At 38.4% G+C, this 27227-nt stretch overlaps 1 protein-coding gene across 9 annotated transcripts in view; it reads right to left on the reverse strand.

Annotated features, from left to right (window-relative positions):
- The window catches only part of FOXP2 (forkhead box P2), a 285057-nt gene that overhangs the window by 38732 nt on the left and 219098 nt on the right, over window positions 1-27227 (reverse strand). For all 9 annotated transcript variants that reach the window (XM_082257104.1, XM_082257105.1, XM_082257107.1 and 6 more), the window contains exons 15-16: window positions 26689-26758; window positions 23472-23635 (exon numbers count right to left, since the gene is read on the reverse strand). In XM_082257104.1, coding sequence (XP_082113230.1) covers window positions 23472-23635; window positions 26689-26758 — 234 coding nt within the window. The remainder of the gene's footprint in view (window positions 1-23471; window positions 23636-26688; window positions 26759-27227) is intronic.

Raw genomic sequence — 27227 nt, forward strand, 5'->3', positions numbered from 1 at the left:
ACGTTTCAAACCCAGAACATATATTGGCTAAGCATGTGGTAGAACAGAGAGCAATAGGCAGTCTCCTCACTTCCGCTATTTACTTTGGAGGATGCTATTCTATTCTATGGCATGACTAATCTTCATATTGGTGTATGTGGCAAATACAGTAATAATGATTGGAAGGGAGCAGTATAGCGGATAAATGCTGTGTCAGCTCAGTTAAACAGGTTGGCAGAGTATAAGGCCAATAAAGGCCAGGCAAATAATAGATGCATCTCTTAAAAACCTAGGTACTGTGCAGAATAGAACATATTGATGCAGAGCCCGAGGTGTGTGTTTTTGTTTTAATGCTTTTCACTTCAGTGAGTGAAAAACCCAAATAAAAAGACAGTGATGGATATATTCTGACTTGTCAGGTGCTGTCCGGAATTATGAAAAAAATATAAATCTGGTTTCTTTTGTGTGTGTGTGTCCTACTGCACAGTTTGAACAAAAGAGATAACTCTGAAATTGTCTAAAGCTAGCATAGTAAGTTTTTAAGGTTCAAAAAATCCAAAGCTTTATGTCAATAGGGTAGCAGGTTACATGCACAGGCATAAAAAAAGAAAAGAAGAAAACTGTGATCAGTGTATAAAACATAAAAGGGAATATAGGCAATTAACCTCATCCACAGTGTTTCTCTCCCCTACTGATAATAGAATCATTTTGTTATCAGTTTATTTTTGTAATATTAAAAGTATTCTTTAGTCATACTATTTTATTATGTGTCAGGAAAAAACACACATAGCATATTTACTTGTGTGTATTTTAGGTCCCGTTCACACTGGCCCACATTGTAAAATGCAGAATTTTACTTTGCGGGCAGCTGTCAGTTGAAGGTCCTGGAAGGGATGCGCAAAGCACATTTTCATACATAGAGATGTACATTTTTTTTTTGCTTTCCTCTTTTCCTTGGCTTGTAGTGTGTGGAAACAGACAATACGCTGAGCCTTCAGGTGATCTCTGGTCTGTTGCGGAAAAATGCATACAGTATCCTTTTTTCCGCACCGCACTGCTTGGCACCACGGGGAATATTTTGCAGTGTGGACAGGGCACATAGAAGACAATTGTTTACATTGAAACTGGGAGAAAAGGATATCACTTGAACTTTACATAAAAAAATTCTGTTAGTGGTCCCATCAACAGTCACAATGATATCCTAAAATAACTTGATTTTAAAGAGCCTGCTCTTTTTGTGAATCCCAGCTAGCATGTTTCCAATAATTTATTGCCACCTACCAGAGTGGACGATGCCACTTGATTTACAGACTCTTTTTATGCAACACAGAATGTAGCATTTCTATAGAAACATTGCTTTAAGGCTATAAAAATATTGTTAATACCATATACAGCTGCAAGAAAAAGTATGTGAAGCCTTTGGAATGATATGGATTTCTGCACAAATTGGTCATAAAATGTGATCTGATCATCATAATCTAAGTCACAAAAATAGACAATCACAGTCTGCTTAAACTAATAACACACTAAGAATGAAATGTTGCCATGTTTTTATTGAACACACCATGTAAACATTCACAGTGCAGGTGGAAAAAGTATGTGAACCCTTGGATTTAATAACTGGTTGAACCTCCTTTGACAGCAATAACTTCAAGCAAACATTTCCTGTAGTTGCAGATCAGACGTGCACAACGGTCAGGAGTAATTCTTGACCATTCCTCTTTACAGAACTGTTTCAGTTCAGCAATATTCTTGGGATGTCTGGTGTGAATCACTTTCTTGAGGACATGCCACAGCATCTCAATCGGGTTGAGGTCAGGACTCTGACTGGGCCACTTCAGAAGGCATATTTTCTTCTGTTTAAGCCATTCTGTTGTTGATTTACTTCTATCCTTTGGGTCATTGTCCTGTATCAACACCCATCTTCTGTTGAGCTTCAGCTGGTAGACAGATGGCCTTAAGTTCTCCAGCAAAATGTCTTGATAAACTTGGGAGTTCATTTTTCCTTCGATGATAGCAATCCGTCCAGGCCCTGACACAGAAAAGCAGCCCCAAACCATGATGCCCCCACCACCATACTTCATAGTTGGGATGAGGTTTTGATGTTGGTGTGCTGTGCCTCTTTTGCGCCACACATAGTGTTGTGTGTTTCTTCCAAACAACTCAATTTTGGTTTCATCTGTCCACAGAATATTTTGCCAGTACTGCTGTGGAACATCCAGGTGCTCTTGTGAAAACTGTAAACGTGCAGCAATGTTTTGTTTAGACAGCAGTGGCTTCCTCTGTGGTACCCTCCCATGAAATCCATTCTTGTTTAGTGTTTTACGTATTGTAGATTCGCTAACAGGGATGCTAGCATTTGCCAGTGACTTTTGTAAGTCTTTAGCTGACACTCTAGGATTCTTCTTCGCCTCATTGAGCAGTCTGTGCTGTGCTCTTGCAGTCATCTTTACAGGACAGCCACTCCTAGGGAGAGTAGCAGCAGTGCTGAACTTTCTCCATTTATAGACAATTTGTCTTACCGTGGACTGATGAACAACAAGGTCTTTGGAGATACTTTTATAACCCTTTCCAGCTTTATGCAAGTCAACAATTCTTAATCCTAGGTCTTCTGAGAGCTCTTTTGTGCGAGGCATCATTCACATAAGGCAATGCTTCTTGTGAAAAGCAAACCCAGATCTGGTGTGTGTTTTTTATAGGGCAGCTGTAACCAACACCTCCAATCTCATCTCATTGATTGAACCGACTCCAGTTGGCTGACATCTTACTCCAATTAGCTCTTGGAGATGTCATTAGTCTAGGGGTTCACATAATTTTCCACCTGCACTGTGAATGTTTACATGGTGTTTTCAATAAAAACATGGCAACATTTCATTCTTTGTGTGCTATTAGATTAAGAAGACTGTGATTGTCTGTCTATTGTTGTGACTTAGATGATGATCAGATCACATTTTATGACCAATTTGTGCAGAAATCCATATCATTCCAAAGGGTTCTCATACTTTTTCTTGCAGCTGTATAAATGAAGATATCACATTATTCAATGTTTTTTTATGTTGCTTGTTTGTTTGAAAAAAAAGTTTTAAACATAGGGTCTAGAAGAAAGCCTAATATAAAAAAATGTATTAATTACCGCAACTGCTTTATATAATGAAATTGAAAGCACATAGTCACTGGTACACCAATACATTGTTTATTTGGCTGTGAATTATAAGCGAGAAATAGAAATTTCAATATGTGCTGTATACTTAGCTACTGAATAAATACTGCTTTAAAAGGTCAAGGATGTACTGTAGCTGGATTATTAGAAACATCGTATTTGTCAATCAAAATTAAAGGGTAGCTCCAATGTTGTTTGAAAAATTATAAAATCATAAATCATTTCTGTGGGATCTATTTTATCTGGAGCTAGTTGTGATTTTCGAAATATTGCTTCCTTGTATCCACTGCAACGGAAAACTTTCTATATGATGTATGTGTACAGAACACCCCAGAAATTTCATTTACTGCTCACGTGTCTGGCTCAGAGCTTTTTTTTTTTCTTTTATTAAAACACCAGATCATGTGACGATAAAAAGCGTTTAACACAAATAATACAGAAGCAAAATGGAATGCAAGCATGTACCTAAACAAAATAGAAGAGGTAAGAGTCTGTGATAAAGTTTGCCAACAGTATTGCAATACACGCTTACCCATATGCACAGATTTTTTAGCATGTTATTTTGTCAAACCTAGAAGGCATGTCATACCTGCATAAATGTTAATTTATAAAATTGTATATTTTAATAACTTACAGATTCCTATGCCAAATCTGATTATTATACCGCATACAGGTTTAAAGTATATGTAAACCAAATCACTAAAATCCCATAAAAAGCCTAATCATGTAATTTTAAAAGTAATTGTCAATCATTTTAAAAATGCAGCTTCCATTAAACTCTTACCCCATTCCTTATTACTTGTTCACTGCACTTTCTGCTACAGGGTGACAAGCTCCTGTCCTCGTCTCCCAATTGTACTACTGCATTCTCACCCTGTCACACAGACTTCATTCAAAACGCATTACACAGGCATGCTCACTGCCATCATCAGGAAACCCATCCTGAGAAATGTTATGCCGCTATTACTGGAGTGCAGGCATGTAGACATGAAGTGGCTGTACAGCGGGCGCAAGAGATTAGGAGCACTGACATGAAACAAAGGATGAAAGCGCAAAAAACATGTTTTTTTATATAAAATGCCAATTGTTTATTGAACAAAGTGCTTTAGTGAACTAAATTCCATTTCACTAGGGTTTACATGTACATTAACCACCAGACGACCGCTCACCACAAATTTACTGCGGCAGGCAACAGCTCCTGGGCAAACTGACGTAGCTCCAAGTCGCTCGCTCTCAGAAGGCTAGGGGGCGAGCGCCGCTGCCGGCACGCTCCCGCCCCCGCCCCCGCTAGTCAGCAGGGAAGCCTGCGCTTGTGTCAGGCAGCTCCGATTGCCGACTGACACCGGCGATCTCTCCCCGCTGACAGAGAAGGACGGTCGGCTGATGTAAACACAGCCATCCGTCCTTCTCCCTGAAGTGATCACAGAGCCCATGTGATCCTGCTATGTAGGATCGCATGTCTTTATGGTCACTTCACAAGTCCAACCCCCCCACAGTTAGAATCACTCCCCTAGGCTTACATTAAACCCCTTGATCACCTATACTGTTAACCCCTTCCCTGCCAGTGTCATTATTACAGTAACAGTGCATATTTATAGCACTGATTACTGTAGTAATGTCACTGGTACCCCCAAAAGTGTCAAAATGTCAGTTAGGGGTACAATCTGTCGCAGATCGCCACCATTACTAGTAAAAAAAAAAAATAAAATACAAATTACATAAACCTTTCCCGTAGTTAGTAGACGCAATAACTTTTGCGCAAACCAATCAAAATACGCTTATTGCTTATTTTTTTTACCAAAAATATGTAGCAGAAAACAAATTGGCCTAAAATGTTAAAAAAAATTTGATTTTTAAATTTTTTTTGGGAATGACATATAAAAGAATGTGAAAAATATTGTTTTTTTTTTCAAAATTGTCGCTCTTTTTTGTTTAAAGCGCACAAAAAATTAAAATTGCACAGGTGATCAAATAACACCAAAAGAAAGCTCTATTTGTCGATTTTATTTGGGTACAGCATCGCGCGACCACGCAATTGTCCATTAAAGTCATGCAGTGCCGAATCGCAAAATAGGGCCTGGTCATTAAGCAGGAAAATCTTCCGGTCCAGAAGTGGTTAAACTGGTTCCAGCCAAATGAATTTAAAAAAGTTTTATTCCACTTTTATAACAAATCTGATTCTTAATGGCAAGGCCACAAAACCATCAACTTTGCATGTAAAATTTCATCCGGTATTTTTCTGACTGTACAAACTGTTGAATTATCTACAAGCATTTGAAAAATATTAAAGTGAAAGTAAAGGCCTTTGGTTATTTTTAAACTACATATAGGCCTACAAGAAGGCTTACCTGCAGGTACTGTAAATTTCTCCTAAATGTGCACCGTTTAGGAGATGTCCACTTGTGAAGCTGCTGGTGATGTCAACGGTTCATGCACTCTGAAGGAACAGCATACCAGTGCCGTTCCTTAAGAGCCCTGTGAAGTAAACAGTGACTCCTGCACGCATGCGCAGAGGTGATGTCATTGCGGCTCGTCCATTCAAATCACCAGACCAGAGCCCCTAAACCCAGAAAGAAGACAGAGGGAAGATGGAAGCACTGTCAGCAGTGAGAGCACATTGCTGGAATGCTTTGATTTAAGGTATGTTTCACATAATGTGCTAGTTTTTTTTTCTTCCTAATTGCTATGGTTTTAGGTAGTTTGGAGATTCTCTTAAAAGCGTAACTCCACTTTTGTTGAGAAAAAAAAAAAACATTTTCCTCTGGGTAATCTATGTACATTACCAGGATTTTAGAAATCTTTGATGCAGATTCTTACCTTTTGTTATTCTGAAGAAAGCCATGTTTGTTTCTCTGTGCTGAGTGGGTCCAATGGGAGTGGTTTCATAATTATCTATCAGCTGTGGCAGCTGCAGGCCTCTAATGAGGAAATCTGCTGGGCCTGCATCCCTTTAGATGTGCTCCTATTGGGAGTATCTCACAAAAAAATGAAATTTTTGTTGCAGGGGATGCCAGAAATTGGACTTGTATCTTAGGCAGACTTCTGGGAAAATTGGTGAGCCAATCACACAAGCAGGAAATGATGTTTCTGGGGTGTGGTCAGTACACATTCTGACCACACCCTTTAACAATTATTTATGAGAAGTTTACCCAGCTAAAAATATAATTTGTAGAAATATGATTTATTTGTTGAGTAATGTAATTAAAGTAGCAAACAATGCTTCCCCTTGGCCAAGTGACAAAGGGTAATCTTTCTAAGCCATTTTCACATGTTTAACCATAGTCTAACATGTTCATTTATAAAATAATTAACTGATTTTTTTGACTGATCAGCTGTGAATAATTTTACAGCAAACAACTAAAGCTGGAAAAAGAAAGTTAGGTTTTCTATCCTTCTAAAAGATTCCTCCATCCACATAAGCAAGGCAGATGGGGGAATCCCAACTGTATCGACATTATATTCTGGCAGATACACTGATCAGCAGCTGCAGCCACTAATTGACAAATGTTTTCTAGCATGTCTGTTTGACACAAGTCAATCTAGCAATCAACTTCTGTCGAACAGATAGGGCCACACTCAAAACTGTCTGGTCCCTGCAATCCTTCCAAATTGACATCTACCCTGCATAAATTTTACTATTTTATTCCTAGCAGATCTATCAAGTATGGCCTTTTTATTGTTTCAAAATTTCAAATTGTGAATATTAAAAGTACCCATTTTAACAATCAATTTGTCGCATGTTCTCTGCTTTTAGCTTCTACCACACTAAATACCTGTACTTTATATATGATCCCTTGTAAGTTGCTCAAGAGCTCTGCTGTACTGAAAAAGACTTTTGCCACTGAAATTCCTGTAGTGAACTTCACCCATACGTTGTCTTAAAAGAAAAATGGTCAATACCAATACTATGAAAGAAACCATCATAGAAGTGAAAATAAAATGTAACTGAGGTTGGTCTTGAATGTTGGAAAACACTAGCCAGGACTGGTTTTGAGCACATGTTCAATATTCTGCAGGTAGACAATTTAAAATAAGTGAGGAGAAAGACAGAGAATGTATATAGCATGACAACTGTAGCTTACTGTGGGGTAGTGAAGTAAATTAGCCATGCTGATTGGATGCAAATTCTTAGAAATGGTGTCGGGCAAAGAATAAAATTTTTAGGTGTGAATTCAAATCAATTTACCACAGCAATCGTGAAATTGTATGCTCAGAGGTTACTATGGAAAGAGAGGTAAAAATATAGAAATATTTACAGTAGAAGAAACAAAGTTAGCAGACAAACGCATGTTGCCTCATGTGTTTAATATCACCTCATTGCAAATGTATAAACATATGTGTAAAAGCTATCAGGAAAGCTTTGCACATCTAAAAATGCTTGTCTTCACATAATTAAGCACAGCCACAGCTGCCCACCTCACCAGCCCTGACTTCACCAAAAACTAAGGAGGGCTTCTGCAATTTGAAAAAGCAGTTTGCTCGCATGCATTTAGTGACATTAAGAACATGGACTGTGGACTGGGACATTTCCCGTAGCTTGTGCCCTTGCGGCGAATGGTAGTGAACTGGCAGAAAAGGGAAGCTTGAATACAACTGCCAAGCACCTATATTAAAAGGGTATGTAAATCTGTCGTATATAAAGTGGTGACAAGATCACTTTAAACTAGTCAGTGCTTATGAATCTAACTGATCCATGTAAATGAAATAAAAAATGAATGCACGTTTGCAATAACAATAAATGTGGAGAGACAAGCTACACAGGTGTAATGAGGGAAATATGAGACAGATTTAAGATAATTAGACAGTTTCAATCATAAAGTCCTCCCTCTGATGTTCTAAAGTACCACTGCGACAAAATGAAGCCTGGCCCTGACCACTTCCTAACTGTGGATCTGTTTTGAATGAAAATATGTCATTTCCAGTGATATCTCTGTCGTATTTTGCTGCCCAGGATCACAGACACAGGGGTGGCAAGCACTCATAAGCATTGTTGCATGGTTCCTGCTCACTAACAAGTAGCCTAATTTGTGTCAACATTAATTGCTAATATGCTTAATTGCCCAGCCAAGTTATTACATAGCAAGCCTTTATCATTAAGGGCAGGCAGCTGGTAAAGAAGGACATATGCAAGAACAGTGTTGCTTTTCTTTGGGATAAAAGCAAACAATTTAAGAGGTAAAATTACTAAGTCACCCTACTCAGAAATTCAGAACATTGTGAATATTTTGAATCTTTGAACCCAAAACTTAGCTTATATTGTGTTTGACTCTGAAAATGCTAACACAATATAAAGGCAATTAAAACAAGCCTGTTGCTTCTATTGAAACTTACTAAGCATGTTTTTACACTTACAGTAGTATGGCAAACATGCAAAACGCGCACAATAAATTGGTAAACCCATTCTGCACAAGCTATCATCTTGGCCATTCTAAAAATATTATGAGTGACTTTAATAAATATGGGAATAACCTTGTTAGCTCTTTAAACTTTTATTTTCTTGGTAACTCATACACAAAGAAAGCATTAACATGCCCATGAGAACTCTTAATGTAGAAAATAACACAGACATAGATGCCTCCAGCAAGCCACTGCATGGTTCACAGCCTAATGCTAAGGAAACAGAAATGTGTGCTGGAATTGATCACTTTTCCTCTTTAGGAGCAAAATGCTCTCAAGAGCTTATATGTCTCTTTTCCATTCCAGGTTTTATTACTTCTTTTTTTTAATATTTATCACGTGTAAAGACACCTTCAGAAGACAAAGCTTTAATTTTAAGGACTTAATAGACTGCAACAATGCATAATACTCACTATATCTAGTTTCTTGTATGTGAATGTAATAATAAATGAATTATAGGGACTGACTTACTGCTAGATAGCAGAGGTTAAATGTATAATTACACAATGAACTGTAGAACCTTTTCAATACTGTGCATACATTAGCAATATGAGCCACTGGAGATTTTTTGTGCCATGAAAGGAATAGTGCTTCCCTGTGGGTCAAATACAGATACAATTCAGACAAATATAATTCTGGTACCTTCAACAACATCAGTCCGTTTGCAAGCTTTTAGCTTAATAAATGTGTATATTTTTAGTAAGTAGCTAATGCATTTCTTAAACCATAATAACTCCTCCTACTCTAACTTATTCTTCACCCATTAAATCTCCATATAATAAGGTCCTCAGATCTTTTAGGATGTTTCATACGACAACTGCTAGCCACGCATTTTAACCAAATTAATTATCTGTGTAAAACATTTTGTCCACCAGGATTGGCTAGTCCATCATAGAAAATTTGCCTCTGGAGGCCTTTTTTCATTGGATGCCTTACTAGGCAGATGACTGCATTGACCTGTCCAGCTCAGAACTGAAGGAATAATCAACCCTTTATAATGCTTTATATTAGTTAGAAATGGTCCCCTACTCCAAACTGAAAAAAACGAGATATGCGACCCATTTGAATCTAAGTTCATCTTTCTGAAATTGTTACACCCAATTTCAGAGCGTATCATGTTCAGCATACTCCCCCTCTCCCTTCAATCCTCCCCATGACAGCAGGCAGGGGATCCTCTCCCAGCACCTGCTGTCACAATTTGAAAACAGAGTGAACATGGTCGCATCATTCATTCACAGTTTCCTGTAAATTAATAGACTAAAAGTACCATCAGCCATTGCAGGTGTGAGGGCGCTGGTGAGCAATCTTGTAATTCATTGTTCTTCCTGCTCTTAAGTAAATGCCTGCTCGTATCAGAGGTACAGGAACACAGCTATAGATAAAATGTGCAGGAGCCTAGAATTGCACCTGCAAACTTCATGGGTGCAAAGCTCTGCTGACACCTTAGAAAAAAAAATACCAAATGCACTTTTTTTTTTTAACCGACAAAAAAATGTGCATTTTTTTTTTTTTAAGGTGAACTTACCAAAAGCGGTACAGTTTTTTGCATGGAAATTTGGTGTTATGTATTGTAGGCCTACCATTCTTAGTAATTACTTACTTAAACCTGACCAAACAAGACTCTAGTAGACATCCCAGATGTGATAAAGTTTGAAACACAAAATCATAAATCAAAAAACATTATAATATAATAAATAACTATAAATAAGTTAAAGTATATATATATATATATATATATATATATATATGTACAGTAAAACTACAGGCAAGGGCACTGGGGGCAAACTAGGGTCAATTTATTTTATTTAGTAATGTAATCCAATAGGATTACAATATATCAGTGTGTTTTACTTTTTGAATTTGCTGCCGGTTCAACCCCCTGCGACATGACGCTCGCAGGGAACGGAATTCGGGCACACAGCATCAGGCAGAAGATCCGGCCACCGCACACTGCTGGAATGCATTGCGGGGTCCTGGGGACAAGGTAAGTAACTTTTTCCAGGATCCAGCGACTTCTACCTGGCAGTACTCCGAGTGTGGCTCGGGGTTACCGCTAATGGCACTGAATTTTCACCCCGAGCCACACTCGGGAATACCGCCAGGGAAGTTAAGATATTTTTGGTTAGTTATTCAGGATCCTCAAAGCAGAGCTCTGCCCAAAAGGGGAAGTCCCGCTGGTTTGCTTCCTCCCCCTTCCACATTTGGCACCTTTTGGGGGGAGCGGATACCTGCCAAAACCATCCGGCCCCTCCTCCTTCCCCCCAGCTGTCTTCTGGGAAACACACATGTCCCAGAAGACAGCGGGACCATTTAGAAAGAGCAGTGCAAATCGGGCATGCGCAAGGCTTCACTGCCTGTTTCCCTTATTGAAGATGCCGGCACCTGTACCCGGAGCCAATGAACGGATGTGCTTTGGGTGCTGACATTGCAGGATCCTGGACAAGTAATTGGAGCTCCACTCAAAAGGGGAAGCCCCGCTTGTTTGCTTCCTCCCCCCCTACGCTGCCACATTTGGCACCATTTGGGGGGGTGGGAACGGATACCTGTCAAAACCAGGTACCCGTTCCCATGGGTAAAATTGCCATAATCATTGTGCGGCGATCTACAAAATTTCCGGCCCCTTCTCCTTAACCCCCCCTGCAGCTTTCTGGGAGACACACGTGTCCCAGAAGACAGCGGGACCCTTCAGAAAGTCCAGCTTGACTCGTGTATGTGCAGTCATACATACTGTATCTTTAAATAAGCAAGTTGGATAATTGAGAAAACTATATATTCACTATATTCACTTCAAACCACCTATTAAGTTATAGAGAATTTAACATTTTAAGCTCCTCATCATGTTAAAAAGCAGTTTGCTAAACAGGTGATCATTTAGTAAATTTAATACGTAAGACTTTATAATTACACTGCCTTAACTTATGTAAAACATAAAAGCAAAATGGATTATAAAGGCTATGTTAAAAAAAAGCTAGGTTTAGGGTTTGGACATAATGTCCTAAAAGATCTGTTTTCAGTGACAAAACACACAGACATGCAAATGCACACGTAATAGCTGTAAGCAACGAATGATAGTGACTTCTAACTATATAGAGCTGGGCAGACACAATTACCAAATACAAATCTTACATCATCTCATTATTATGATGAAGCCTTAAAACAATATCTCCAAGGTCCAGACTGTACAATTTAGTAAACAGGAAAGTACAAAATTTGACATCACTGATTAAGGCCAGGCATTTCTAACGCTTCATACACATTTCTGAAATCCACAATACATCAATTTTTAATAATTCCACTCTCTCAGCTCCATTAAAAAGATGGTAGGGGAAAGATTTTAGAGTAATTAATGATATAGTTAGCTGCTAAATATTAATAGGAATCGTAGTTCTGCATAAAATATAACATATAAACCTTGCCAATACAGACACACCAGTAATTAAAGTTGAATATGTAATTACGCTGATTTATAAGACAGGGAAAAAGTTACACTTTTCCAGGCTCTGTGTAAACCATTGGTAATAGTTAAAGTTGTATTTTATGGTTTTAATAAAAGGGCAATGCACTTAATTTAGTGCAAGTTCAGAGCTGGTTTGAAGATCATAATCAGTCAGATAATGACTATGTACATTTCAGGGTACTTTTATGGATATTGGCTCAATAAGGAGGATTTTCTGCTTTTGCATCCTTCATAGTTATAGCAGCAGGACATTTATAAATAAAACGTGTCCTTTAAGGATCAAATGCAGACATCCGCAAATAGGTTTTAGCAAAATGGAGATATATTTACATAATTTGTAATATACAATAAATGGAATTTACATGATCAACTAAAAAGCAAATCAAGCTGCATTTTCAAGAAAATTTTCTACATTGTCATGAAGTAGTGGAAAATCTGCTAATATGCTCTGATATAATGTATGTTTAATGTGTAACTATCAACACCTTTATCACTATTCTTTCTGTGCGTGTTATATACAGTATCTCACAAAAATGAGTACGCCCCTCACATTTTTGTAAATATTTTATTATATCTTTTCATGTGACAACACTGAAGAAATGACACTTTGCTACAATGTACAGTAGTGAGTGTACAGCTTGTATAACAGTGAAAATTTGCTGTCCCCTCAAAATAACTCAACACACAGTGATTAATGTCTAAACTGCTGGCAACATAAGTGAGTACACCCCAAGTGAAAATGTCCAAATTGGGCCCAAAGTGTCAATGCTTTGTCACCATTTGGCCACCATTATTTTCCAGCACTACTCTAACCCTCTTGGGCACGGAGTTCACCAGAGCTTCTCAGGTTGCCACTGGAGTCCTCTTCCACTCTTCCATGACGAAATCATGGAGCTGGTGGATGTTAGAGACCTTGCTCTCCTCCACCTTCTGTTTGAGGATGCGCCACAGATGCTCAATAGGGTTAAGGTCTGGAGACATGCTTGGTCAGTCCAAGCATGTCTCCAGACACTGAGAACTAAGGCCTTTACCCTCAGTTTCTTTAGCAAGGCAGTGGTCATCTTGGAAGTGTGTTTGGGTCGTTATGTTGGAATACTGCCCTGCGGCCCAGTCTCTGAAGGAAGTTGATCATGCTCTGCTTCAGTATATCACAGTACATTTTGGCATTCATGGTTCCCTCAATGAACTGCATCTCCCCAATGCCGGAAGCTCTCATGCAGTCCCAGACCATGACACTCCCACCACCATGCTTGACTGTAGGCAAGACACACTTGTCTTTGTATTCCTCACCTAGCTGCCGCCACACACGCTTGATACCATCTGATCCAAATAGGTTTATCTTGGTCTCATCAGACCACAGGACATGGTTCCAGTAATCTATGTCCATAGTCTGCTTGCCTTTAGAAAACTGTTTGCGGGCTTTCTTGAGCATTATCTTTAGAAGATGCTTCCTTCTTGGACAACAGCCATGCAGACAAATTTGATGCAGTGTGCGGCGTATGGTCTCAGTACTGAGAAGCTGACCCCCCACCCCTTCAATCTCTGCAGTAATGCTGGCAGCACTCATACATCTATTTCCCAAAGACAACCTCTGGATATGATACAGAGCACGTGCACCCAACTTCTTTGGTCGACCATGGGGAGGCCTGTTCTGAGTGGAACCTGTCTTGTTAAACCGCTGTATGGTCTTGGCCACCATGCTGCAGCTCAGTTTCAGTGTCTTGGCAATCTTCTTATAGCCTAGGCCATCTTTATGTAGGGCAACAATTCTTTTTTTTTTCAGATCCTCAGAGAGTTCTTTGCCATGAGGTGACATGTTGAACTTCCAATGACCAGTATGAGAGAGTGAGCGTGATAACAACAAATTTAACACACGTGCTCCCCATTCACACCTGATACCTTGTAACACTAACGAGTCACTTGACACTGGGGAAGAAAAATGGCTAATTGGGCCCAATTTTAGGGGTGTACTCACTTTTGTTGCCACCGGTTTAGACAGTGATGGACATGTGTTGAGTTATTTTTGCAGGGGACAGCAAATTTACACTGTTATACAAGCTGTACACTCACTACTTTACATTGTAGCAAAGTGTGATTTCTTTAGTGTTGTCACATGAAAAGATATAATAAAATATTTACAAAAATGCAAGGGGTGTACTCACTTTTGAGATATTAAATACTGTAATAATGCTCCTAACACAGTTAGTAAAAGGGGGGTTGATTAAAATATACTTGCATGCAAATATGAACAATAAATGAAATAAGGAACAGAAGCTTCAAATAAATGCAATGAGTACTACATCATGGAACAAAATATATGGCCCTAATAGAGTATCTCTGGAAGAAAGAATTATTTTTCCTTTATCAAAAGGTCAAACACTAACTCTATATCAGATCATTGTTCATGTGCAACAGAAATAAATATTCTTGTCAAGTTAGAGGGATTTTTATATCACAGAATCAAATTCTACATGTACAGTATTTGTAATGTGTGTGTAAAATTCTCTATCTCCTTCTAAAGCAATGCAATACCTCTCAGTTACACAAAGTTTGCCCTTGTGGAGCTAACAGATACAGATAATGGTTTTGTATTCTACTAATTCTGGTGACTTGCAGAGGGGTGAAGTTATGACTTGTTCTGTCTGAACCTTAGTATAGGACTATGCCTGTTCTGCTCTACAGGTCCAACATGTTTTTTCTTTGATTTTATAGAACTTATCTGCCCATATTTCTTAAAGCGTATCAATGGCTCACAATGCAGATGTATGTGTTAAGGCATTGAATTTGCAAGTGTTATGGTATAGCTATTCAAAAAATAAAGTTCTCCAAGTAGCAAAACATGTCCAATAAATATCCCTGTGGCACTCTTCCTTGATCACCATCACAAATTCTGCATGCTATTTGAATATGTACGAATGTGTTACAGACAGCAGAGTGTTTTTGCTGAAGTACAGGGCCTGCCATAGACGGATCACAATTTGACTAGTTCAGCAGGATGGGCAGGCTGGTTGTACTGAAGTTGATCTATCGATCGACCTCAGTAAAACCAGCCTGTCAGCTTTTTTCTCGTGTGTGTGCAATCACTGCCGGCAGCAATCATTGTATTCTGCTGGCTGCGAAATCTCACACTATTAGAATACAATAGCACAGCAGGAGGGAATCTCCTATAAACACTGACTGTGTTGAAAGGGGAATCCAGCTATTTTCTTTTCTTCAACCTGTGGTTGAAGGAGACACAATTGTATATTGTATGGCGTGCCTAACTGAGTGTAATAACGTTCAGTTGCGTCTGGACTTGGAGCTATGATCAAAGTACACTAAAAATACATACCCCCTTCATTCTAATTCTGAATTAAATTAACTGTATATGTGCCAAACACTGTATAGTTTCTGGGACAGTAACACTGTTTCTGCAAATTTCACAAATGGATGTGTGCTGACAGCTTGGTGATCACATTTATTTATTTACTTCAGGTACTTGTATAGCACAGTCAATTTACACAGTGCTTTACATATGTATTGTACATTCACATCAGTCCCTGCCCTCAAGGAGCTTAGAATCTAAGGTTCCTGACTGAAATTCATACATACACATAGTAAGCCAATTTAGACAGGATCCAATTAACCTACCAGCATGTCTTTGGAGTGTGGGAGGAGACCAGAATACTCGCAGGAAACCCATGCAGGCAAAGGGAGAACATGCAAACTTCAGGCAGGTAGTATCATGGTTAGGATTCAAACCTGCGCCCCTTTTACTGCTAGGCGAAAGTTCTTCGGCTTCTCTAAAGTAACACATTGTCGCTGACCCAGCAACTTAGCAGTGCAGGGCACACATACAGAAAATACAATACATCAATTCAGTCCAGAGTTTAGTTTTAATGACATGTACCGCATGAGAAATTTAGTTTAGAATTAGGCAGGAACCAGGGGGATCAGCTGTGTGGGCTGCATGTTTTAAAAAGCTGGAAGGAAAATCAAAAGCTGCTGATACAGGGAAGATGCAGGGGGATGCTCAGCTTTTCCACATTAAGAAAAAATTAATTAGACCAGTATTATACACTGAGTTTATTTATTGTTTTATGCTTGTACTGACTAGCTATTTGCATTATTGCCATTTTAAGTCCAGTTTAACATATCATGTTAGTCTTGAATAAAGGAGGGCAAAGAAACTATACATAAAATTTATATTTTATGATATGTACTTCCTCAACAACATCACAAATTAAGAAATACAAAACATTCTCAAAAACTCTACAAAAGTCTCATGATCAGGAATATTTGTATTGTATACCAACAAATGCTGAGGAGTAACAAGTGAAAACCGTTTTCAACTATTTTTCATCAGATTTTTATTTTGATGGCTTCCCACAGTTTATCATGTTGTAAAACATGCTATTTTCAACAAAAAATGTAATTTTAGGACTTTTTCTGCTCTGCTGCTTATTAGAACATACACTTCACAATTTTTTTTATAATAAGAGTGTGTTTTTGACCTCTCAAAAATGACATTTTTTTCAACATACTTTTCCAATTTGGAATGGTAAAGCAAGGATTTTTCCATAAATTACTATTTAACCAGTTCCTGCCCAGCCTATAGTCAAACGACGGCTGGACTGGACTTTCACCATTTGGGTGCACGTCACCCCAGAACGGGTGTCATCGATCTGTGTACCGGTATCATGTGATTGCTGTTACCAATCACAGCAGATCACATAACAATTGTACACAATGGATGTAAAAAATTGTTAAAAAATTGTGAAAAAAACATTTATTTTTTACATTTCTTTATTTTCCAAAGAATTGTCACAAAAAATTACAACTTCGAAAAAAACTGGCCATGCCTCTTATTAAATACCTTGGACTGTCTACTTTCCAAAAATGGGTCATTTGGGGGATATTTGTACTGTCCTGTAGTTTTTGGGCCTCAAGAAGTCACTACATTGGGTTTAATCGATTTTCAGATAAATATACCAGAGTTTGTGGACTCTATAACTTTCCTATAGACTAAATAATAAACACTGATTTGGGTTATTTTCAGCAAATAAATGTTGCAGAGTGTAGCAAAATACAGTTTGATCTAAATTTATTAAGAAAGATTATTAAGTTACAAAATGTTATAACAGAACCAAAGAAAACCATTTTTTTTAAAAAACTTTGTCTTTTTGTTTATTTAAAAAAAAAAAAAAAAATCCAGTGGTGATTCAAAACCACCAAAAGAAAGCTCCATTTGTGAGAAACAAATAAAAAAAATGTAATATGGGTACAGTGTTGGATGACCAAACACATGTCATTCAAAGTGCGACAGTGCCGAAAGCTGAAAATTGGCCGAGGCAAGAAGGGGGTAAGCGTGCCTTGTACACTACTTGTATAGTGGTTAAAAACATCCTTTTAGCCAAAATAAAAAAAAATTAAAAAAAAGGTTTCTCCCCTATAGTGAACTGATATGGGGTCATTTGGAGCTCTTCGCAGTTCTATATTCCCCACAACCCTTCAAAACTTTCTGTCCCTTCTTATTTAGAACCACTAACTTTCAAACTGATCTGATAATGAGTGTCAGTGCAGCGGGTAATAAGTTACCATGCTGCATTTATAACATAGTGCTTCATTCATAAATAATGGCTGAAAACATTTCATCAGTGTTTTTCAACCAGGGTCCCGCAGCAAAATGACATAAAACTGTCAGAACCTGTACTATCTGATGATGTCATTAGTTGCTAAGGACAGGTCGGGCGGGCCCCATTGCTTTATGTTTTGCTGGAAAAAGTACACACATAGCACTGGTGCTTGGTAATTGACCCAAAGACATTCTATAGGGAGATAGAGAGTCATTGTCCCTGTATAACCTGCAATCAGTGTCTCAGAGCTTACACAGGGCTATCTCTCCCCACTCCTGGCAACTGAGCTGGTGTCAATGGAAAAGTAAGTATGCGCTGCTAGAAAGAGGAGAATTAAAATAAATCAGTTATATTGCCCTACATAAGCAGGTTTGTTTGCTTGCTTTAAGATTAAAGTAGAAGGCTAGTCAAAATCTAACTATGCTTAAACATGCTTCCACCCTCATTAAAAGCCCATTTCCTCTACCCTGGAAAAGGAAAGATCCTAATACCGTAATTACCTATTCTGAGGGTGCTCCAGTTTGGTCACATAATTGGGCCCATCGCCTTCTTCAGTGAAGAGGAGGGACAGCTGACAATGAACCCCCTCCCTATAGTAAGCCTTTGGGTGACGTCATTGCCAAGTGTCTGCAGATGATGTCCGCAATCTCTCTTCTTCCCTGAAGCTGACAGTGGAGAGATCATGTGACCTTGACCGGAGAGACTTCAGAATAGCTAATTATACACATCATACCTTTAACAGGATACATAGAAAAGGACTAGAATGAAGATATGAAAGGCAAATAATTGCTAGCATTCTCTGGCTTATGAAATCAAGACACATTATGGTCACTTTTGGAAAAAAACAATTGGCTTTTGTTCTTAGTGACCTGTTACATAAACTGGGCAATGCAGACAAAGGACCCCAGTAGCTTAAAATACACAGTGTCATTCAAAAAAATATTGTTTGATGCAAATGCCATACCTATAGGTCTTTTCTGTCACCCACAAAGCCTGGCCTAAATACTCCCAGTGTTTACAATCCTATGTCCTGGCTTATTCCAGGACATGGGCGACGAGAAAATTGCTGCTGAGCCCTATTCTTTGAGGACAGTTAAAGTGATATTTTCTTTAGTTGTAATCAAAGATGGCAGCTTGCTGGTCATTTGGTTGTACCCCAGAGTATGAGATGGGAAGGGACAATAGTAGTGTAAGGATGTTGACTGGAGTATCTTTGCTGCAACGGAGAGTGAGTGCTGCATCTAGGCTGCTTTGAACCAGGAAACACGCTCACTCCAGCGATGCTGGGGGCAAGCACCCAACAACTGCTGCATCCTTGAAATGGGCCAAGATGTAGGAATGTAAACTTTGGAAATATTTTGGTCAAGCTTCATGGTTGAGAGAAAGATATGGCATTTGGGCATTGGCATTAAATACTATTTTTACAAGTACCACAGTGTATTTTAAACTGTTGGACTTTTTGCATGGGTCAGATTATGAAAAACTTAAGTAAAAAGTAAAATTCTATATTTTACATGTAAAATATTAAAGTATTTTCAGATGTACTATTACAAGAATGTACACTTGGGTGTGTTTAATAGATGTGTAACACTTTACTTATAAGTATACTAAACATAGCCATACCATTCTCTAACTCTCTTTATTAATTTAAGCTTAATATTAAGCAGTCATGTAAATATACTCACATTAAAATAGTTGTCACTCCCTTTATTTTTCAAATTTGGGCTGTTGGTGTGCTGAAATAAGCGCCAATGCTCCTTGTGTCCTCCAATACTTCCCAATAGTTCTGATTTCCAACCTGGTGCCTTTGCACCCTCTTCCAGGCCTCAACATCACTCATAATCAGCCGCAGTGACAGCTTCCTAACTGGATAGCTTGGGAGGGTTCAGAATAGGATCCAAACATGCCTGAGCTCATCCCTACTCATAATCCTGGCAGTAGCTGCAGAAGCCTTGATTAGTCTGCAAAGACTATAGAAAGGAAATTGCAGCGCTATAAGCAAAGATTGATGAATCTCATATCAAGTGTTCATCATCCAATCCAAATCAACAAACAAAATTACAAATTAATCCAATAACGTGTCCTTGGTCATACAAAAGTGTCCATATCAATAAATGATGTGAATAAAAAGTGCTCGATTGCTCAGTAAATATGTGACTGTCAAATTAAATATAAGTAAACAGATATGAAAAAGTGTCATTGATCATATGAAGGTGTCCCAAAAAATCTAAGTGCAAAGGATGAAAGTGCTCTGTTTCCAAGTGTAGAAAATATTATATATCACCCGTGCAATATTTGCCTCCAATATAGCTGAAATGCAAACTCACCAAAATTAAATGCTGTCTAAGTTGTAAGACAGCAATTATGGCCTCAGGTGATGATATCTTTCCTCTCAGATTGCCCCTGTCAGACTATGATGGATCTCTCAAACATCAAAATGGGGCAAACAGGGATGTCCCAGCCAGCCGCAGCGGATAAATCTTCAAATACAAAAGAAAATATTCATAGTGTAGTATTTAATAAATATAAAAAACAAAACTGAAATATAACAAGATAAAAGAAACATTGTTTCAATCATCAAAACGCCAGAAACATTGTGTAGGAAAATAATTGGCGAGAAGGTTAAAAGCAAAGGTCCAAAAAAGTGCAATAAGGAACTTGTAGTGCAAAATGACACTTACATCTGGTGCCGCCAACCTAAACGTAGAATGGCGGCCAGGCCTCAGGCATATCACCAAGCTTACCAAGTTTTGACTTTGGTGATATGCCTGAGGTCTCCCCGCCATTCTACATTTAGGTTAGCGGCACCAGATGTAAGTCCATTTTTGCACTACAAGTTCCTTATTGCACTTTATTGGAACTTTGCTTTTAACCTTTTCGCCAGTTTTTTCCTGCAAAATGTTTCTGCCGTTTTGATGATTGAAACAATGTTTCTTTTATCTTGTTATATTTCAATTTTGTTTTTACTTTTAATAAATACAACACTATGAATATTTTCTTTGGTATTTGATGATTTATCAGTTGCGGCTGGCTGGGGCATCCCCGTTTGCCCCATTTTGATGTTTGAGAGATCCATCACAGTCTGACAATGGCAATACGAGAGGAAAGATATCATCACCTGAGGCCATAATTGCTGTCCTATAATTTAGACAGCAATTAGTTTTAGTGAGTTTGAATTTCAGCTATATTGGAGGCAAATTTTGCACGGGTGATATATAATATTTTCTACACTTGGAAACAGAGCACTTTCATCCTTTGCGCTTGGACTTTTCTGGACACCTTCATATGATCAATGACACTTTTTCATATCTGTTTATTTATATTTAAATTGACAGTCACATATTTACTGAGCAACCAAGCACTTTTTATTCACAGAATTTATTGATATGGACACTTCTGTATGACCAAGGACATGTTATTGGATTAATGTTTATTTGTAATTTTGTTTGTTGATTTGGATTGGATGATGAACACATGATATGAGATTCATCAATCTTTGCTTATAGCGCTGCAATTTGCTTTCTATATTTACATTAGTGTTAGTATTTTGACACTTATTGCACGCTGCTGATATTCCTATCGGGCGCCGACATCACTTTATGAATATTAGTCTGCAAAGACTCTCTGCTGCCAAGTGTATGAGTGACATTAGTAAGGGGATGCAGTCAGGAAGGGGATGCAAAGGTGCAAAGGCAACAGGTTAGAACATATAGCTTCCAGGAAGCGAGGAAGGAGATAAGGGGGAGAAGATCCACAGCTATTTTACTGTGACTGTGAGTAGATGTAAAGCTTAAAGCTCACATGCATGGAATGCTGACATGGTCTCTTTACAGTATATAATGAAATACTACGCTGCAGTCCTAAAATGATTTGCAGGTGGATATTTGATTAGTGGTGTTAGGATTTCCAGCATAAACATTTTTATCCTGCAAGCAACTGACCGTTGCATCTTGTATCTTTGCCTCAAAATGAGTAGCATATGGACAGAACACTTATCAGATCATAACATAAAAGAGCATCATCATACAAAAGTATCATCAATCTAAATTTTTACTTTTAGCTCACAACTGTCCTAAGCTAGGCTAGCAGTATACAGGCCTGTATAAATCTTTTTTCTCTGCTGTATGGGTAGGGAAATGTAAGGAATTGGGGCACATTTTTCAAACCACTGGATTTCTGTAGTATGATGTGCTGATCACCAGAGAAGGTGTCCCGCATCTATACAACATGAATCTGATGCATGTGTACATCAGAATAGTTTGTAATGTACTACAGATTCTAAACATAATTCACGGACAGTAATAATATAAAGCAGATGAACAACACTGCAAAGAAAAGAGCAGATATAGCATTTGATCATGTAAATGAGTCACGAGAGTGTAAAATGATGTTATGTATCTGATTAGCACATTACCACAATACGACATATGTAACAAGACAGGAAATGCAACATTTGTTATTTTTGATACACTTCCAAATCCTGTAAATGTAAGAGCCACAACCTATTAAGCTAAAAGCACAGCATATTCACAACTGTGCATGCAAATATTGCCATCTTGTCAAGAAATGTACAGTACCTAAAATGACTGCAGAATTCAACAGCTGAAAAGTCACAAAATAGCACTGGAGAAAAGGAAAATGACTGGTTTGATGATATCTTCAATACGACAGTTATATCCAGATGTGTTGATATTCCTTGTTGAGGTAATTTGTACCCCATACATTAATTTCTAATGTGTAAAATGAGTTTGTAATGTACAACAGGTAGCTGTTCTGGGTAACAAAACGATCTGCTCTTTAAAAAAAAAAAAAAAAAAAGGAAAAAAATCGACTTGTTTCTTTTGGTATATAGCCTTTTTACTGAAATATAAGTAGTCAGCTCATCAAAAATAAAATAGTCTCATTGCTGAGATGTAAACAAACAATCAAAGCAAAGCCTTGAGTCTGACAAGCTGAGAACATATTGTTACAACTTGGTAACACTACATCAGGAAAAAACCAGGCCAAACCTGCTTGCGGTGTTATTTAATAAGATGATATGTGCATAGTGCTTTAATCAGTTTTAACTTGACTTTAGTCTCATGAGGAAACGGATAAGAAGCTGAATGGTTGGCATGATAGCTGCATTTTACAGCTACTTATTAAATAAGCCCCATAAATTCCACCAAATATTTACATGCGAGCACCATGCATTTTTAACTTTCTTGTTTATATAAAGCTGAATGGTTGTCATGGTTACTGCACTTTACAGTAACATTAAAAAAGTCACATAAGTTCTACTAAATATATGAGAAAACTATTAGGTTGTTGCGTAGTTTTAAAATAATAAAAACGCAATGTACCATTGGTGACGATAGCAACATTTAAAAAAAAATCACAATACATTTTACTCTTGATCCAGCTATGAAGCATGACATAGCTGACACAGGTAAAATGACATAGCAGGACACAGGTAAAATGTAAAAAAAAAAAAAAAACAAACCTGGCAAATTCAAGTTGAGCATAGGAAGCAAAAATGCATAAGCAGGCAGGGGAAGCTATATGCAAGTGACAACTTTTCCAATAAAGTTGAACTTGGACTGCCCCTTCTAAGTCTTTATTTTGCTTTCCCAATGACTAGGATAGCCTCAGTGATTAAGGGATAAGGGTGGGGGCATAACCATGCTGGACTTACAGGAAACATTGAGATTTGTATACAACGTCAGCTACCTAGATCTCCAAATATACTAATAACTTTTGGTCATTAGCAGTTTTAACTGAAAGTAACTTCTGCATGTGCTTTTTTTCCATAAAAATTCCCAGTGTGAACAGCCGAGGCTTGAAAGAAATCTGACCTTAACAATACACTACTTTATGCACTTACATGTGTGGTTGCGGGGAGCAGCCTGGACTGCTGTTTCCGTTGCTGTCGATGTGATCCAGTGAACCATTGAGGTCTTCGTGCACAGCCTGTAGTAAGCCAGTGGATGCATTGTTTATCAAACCTGGGTTACTCAGTAAAGGTAAACTGCTTTCTGCCAGAGCAGCCTGGTAGGAATAAAAGAGAGATGGATGATTATTTTCACAGACCTTTTTCTTAACAAGGATCGTCAGCCTTTGACCTTTTTTGTGACACTACTATTTATCTGAGAGAGGACAACACTTGAAGTATAACATCTGCAGAGTAAACCCCCAGCCAGTACATCTTTGCATTGGTTTACTCTGTTTTCTAGCTTACTGCCAATTCAGTGCATTAAGTGCTGTAATGGTTAGTTTACATTACTCGCAGCATAGTACACTGATCCTCACATTGGAAATGTATTGGTTTAAATCACACAGAATTAATAGCAGCAGTTGAGTCAGACAAACTGAGAAAGCATGAGTATTCCAAAACTTGCCACAGGGTGTCCTTCTTGCCACTTCACATCAAAAGTAATAGAAATTAGGAATGGAGCATTTTTGCTATATAACTGTATCTGCTAAAACCAATAAATGGAAGTATGTCTGATAGACTGATAGACAGACAGACAGATAACATAGATAGATCAATCTATTCAGAAAACATTTAAGCACTGTGGTAATGCTTTTGGTGCAAAAACAAGTTAAATTGTTTCCCTCAATAGCCTAACCTAACTTAATCCTTAAACTCACCCTAACACCTAACTATCCCCTTATCAGAGCCATAACCATTAAATTAACCATTAAAGAGAACCTTTAACACTTCCTTTCCCAATAATAACAAACCGTTAAGGTGGAGATCTCATCATATGATGCATAAATACTAAGCAATATATTGCTTTAATACCAATAGGTATTTATTACTCTTCACAGATCACAATACTCCCCCCTGACAACACCTTTATCTATTTTTCTTTAAGGAGGTCATCACCATCTTAATTCAAGCACAATCCCAGGTAAACATCTACTTTCTAGACTGAGGTGCTGGCTTAGATAATGGATAATAGATCATAGATAAATCATGTTACTTGTGCAGTGCTTTGCTGTGTTCACAATCGACTAACACAAATCAGCTCCTTACTGCTGCCTACCACCATTTTTTCTACAAAATTAAAATGTTACAGTCTGAACATTGGGGGCAGATGATACTAAGGAAATCCTTCCTCCTGCCACAATCTGATGGCCTTCATCTCAGTCTAGGCAAAGTCACTTGTCTGAAGCTAAACAGCGCCTTTTAACTTATGTCAGGGGCATTTTTTTTTAAATGATATAGTTGGTGCATATTCTGACATGTCTTTTTTTTTTTCATGCAGATTTGTAAAGTTACTGCAGGCTCTACTGTAAGCAAATAAGGAAATGTAACCATTTACGTGATTCTAACACTTAACCCCTAACCAAACACTAAAAAAATAATAAGTGTGAAGCCTAAAACATAAGGTAAATCTGACATATCAAACATTGGCACAGACTGCCACTGCTGTCCTCTCCTGTAAATGGTAATTACCATATTGTCATGCTGATCCTCTTTTTGGTATATACAGCCTTGTGCATTACCTCTGGGAGCAGGAATTAGGGGCATAATTAAATGAGCATCAGAAGAGGAGAATACTAAAATTAGCTAGCTTTTCCTCAATAGATGCTAAGGTGACAGAAATTTGTTTTAAGCTCTTTGCTAGATGGTATGTGACCCCAGAGAGGGCGCGGACCTTTGGGGGCGGACGTATCCTTCCTGCGTTGGAGGGAATGTGGTTCGCCGGGAACCTTTGCGCACCTGTGGTGGGAATGTACTAAGATACAGGCCTTTTGGAGGACGATCATTGAGGCGTCCCAGGAAATAACAGGAGAGCACACACAGGCTGAACTTTGGGGATGTTTGTTTCAGAGAACAGATAAACCCATAACACAATATTATGTTTATTGCATCATTTATTAAATGCAGCCAAAAGTTTGGTCCCCAGATACTGGTGAACACAAAGAACCCCCAAGTGGAAAGGAGTGGATACTGAAAATTGATCAGATACATGAGATCAAAGAGTCAATATATTCAGGAGAGGACTCAATAGAGAGATATAAGGTCATCTGGTTGAAATGGATGGAGTTTAAGAAATCGGGGAGGTTTCGGATATATACAGGAAAGGTTAAGGAAGGAAAAGATGGCACCCTAGGGTAGGGTAGGGGTCTTGTGTTATTTTTTTGGGATAGGGGGGAGGGACGGAGGAAGAGATGGATGGGAAGATTACAGTTTGGGAAATATGAAGTAATTTTAATGAATGTATTATGTTGAATAAATGTTTGATAATTACTAAGAAAACGAATAAAGGGAAATTAAATAAAAAAGAGAAGTATGGGAATCGTTTTTTTTTTTGTAGCTCTAACACTGAGAACCAACCGATCAAACACTGCTAATCGCTCAGTTGTCACAGCTCCCTGAGCAGAGAGCTGGTGACTGTCAGTCTGAAGCTCTCTGCTCTGCCTCCCCTGCACTCACTGGAGTGCTGGACTGTGGAGGGGGCAGGAAAAAATAATCAATGCACATATTTTTGCAGGAAAAAAATGTGCATTTATTATTTTTCCTACCAGAGTTTGCAAAGCTTTGCACCTTGATCAGTGGATTACAGGAGCACACTCCCCCTCCAGCTTTCTGCTTGTATCTCTATGGGCTTTCAGTTTGAACACTGGAGGAAGAGTGAGCGGGCTACAAGTACACTGATCAGCATGCCTGTAGTCCATTGAGCATTCTGCCGTAGTGGACTTGTAGTCTCTTCATTTGCAGATCACTGTGAATAAATTATGCGGCTGTGCGGGCCAAGCTTTGCACAGCTGCACTAAATTTAAATGTGAAAGCAGGTGGGGGGGGGGGGGTGAGCTGAAACATGTTATAGGTTACACTCTAAATACAGGTGTAACATGTTCCTTAAGGTGAACTTAGCCTTTAACGCTGAACGTGTGTCCTCTTCAACACTTCCTAAATGTTAACCTTATTCCTATCCTTAACATTCAATTAAACCTCTAACAACTGATCCTAGCATTAAACCCTAATGCTCATTAAACCCATGAGCTTACAGTTCTATACCAAGAAAGCTAGAGATGCTATATATATTTTGTGTTACAAGTAAAGTAAAAATGACTTCAGATTATATTACCTGTAAACTTGCATTGAGAGCTGCACCATAGCCAAGGCTGGTAGGTATGTTTTTGACTAATGTTGGACTACTGAAAAATAAAGAAGAACATTTTTTGAGTGAAGTATTTGGTCTGTTTGTGCAGTTCCTGCAAAATGAGAGTAAACTAAACCTAACTTCCAAAGTATGCAAGGTATATTATAGCATGAATGCAATTGTTGCTGTACAACATAAATGCAGATTAATGTCAACCTAACTTAAAGTGGTTGTAAAGGCAGAAGGTTTTTTATCTTAATGCATTCTATGCATTAAGATAAAAAAACCTCCTGTGTGCAGGAGCCCCCCCTCATACTTATCTGAGCCCCATCTCTATCCAGCGATGTACACGAGTGCCTCAGCCATCTGGGACTCTCCCTCCTGGTTGGCTGAGACACAGCAGTGGGAGCCAATCAAAATCAGTTAATCAGGAGAGAGAGGGGGTGGGGCACAAGAACCATGTCTGAATGGACAGAGGGAGCTGCGGCTCTGCTTGGGTGCCCCCATAGCAAACTGCTTGCTGT

The sequence above is a fragment of the Pelophylax lessonae genome (assembly GCF_965119305.1).
Source record: "Pelophylax lessonae genome assembly, chromosome: 4".
Lineage (NCBI taxonomy): Eukaryota > Metazoa > Chordata > Amphibia > Anura > Ranidae > Pelophylax > Pelophylax lessonae.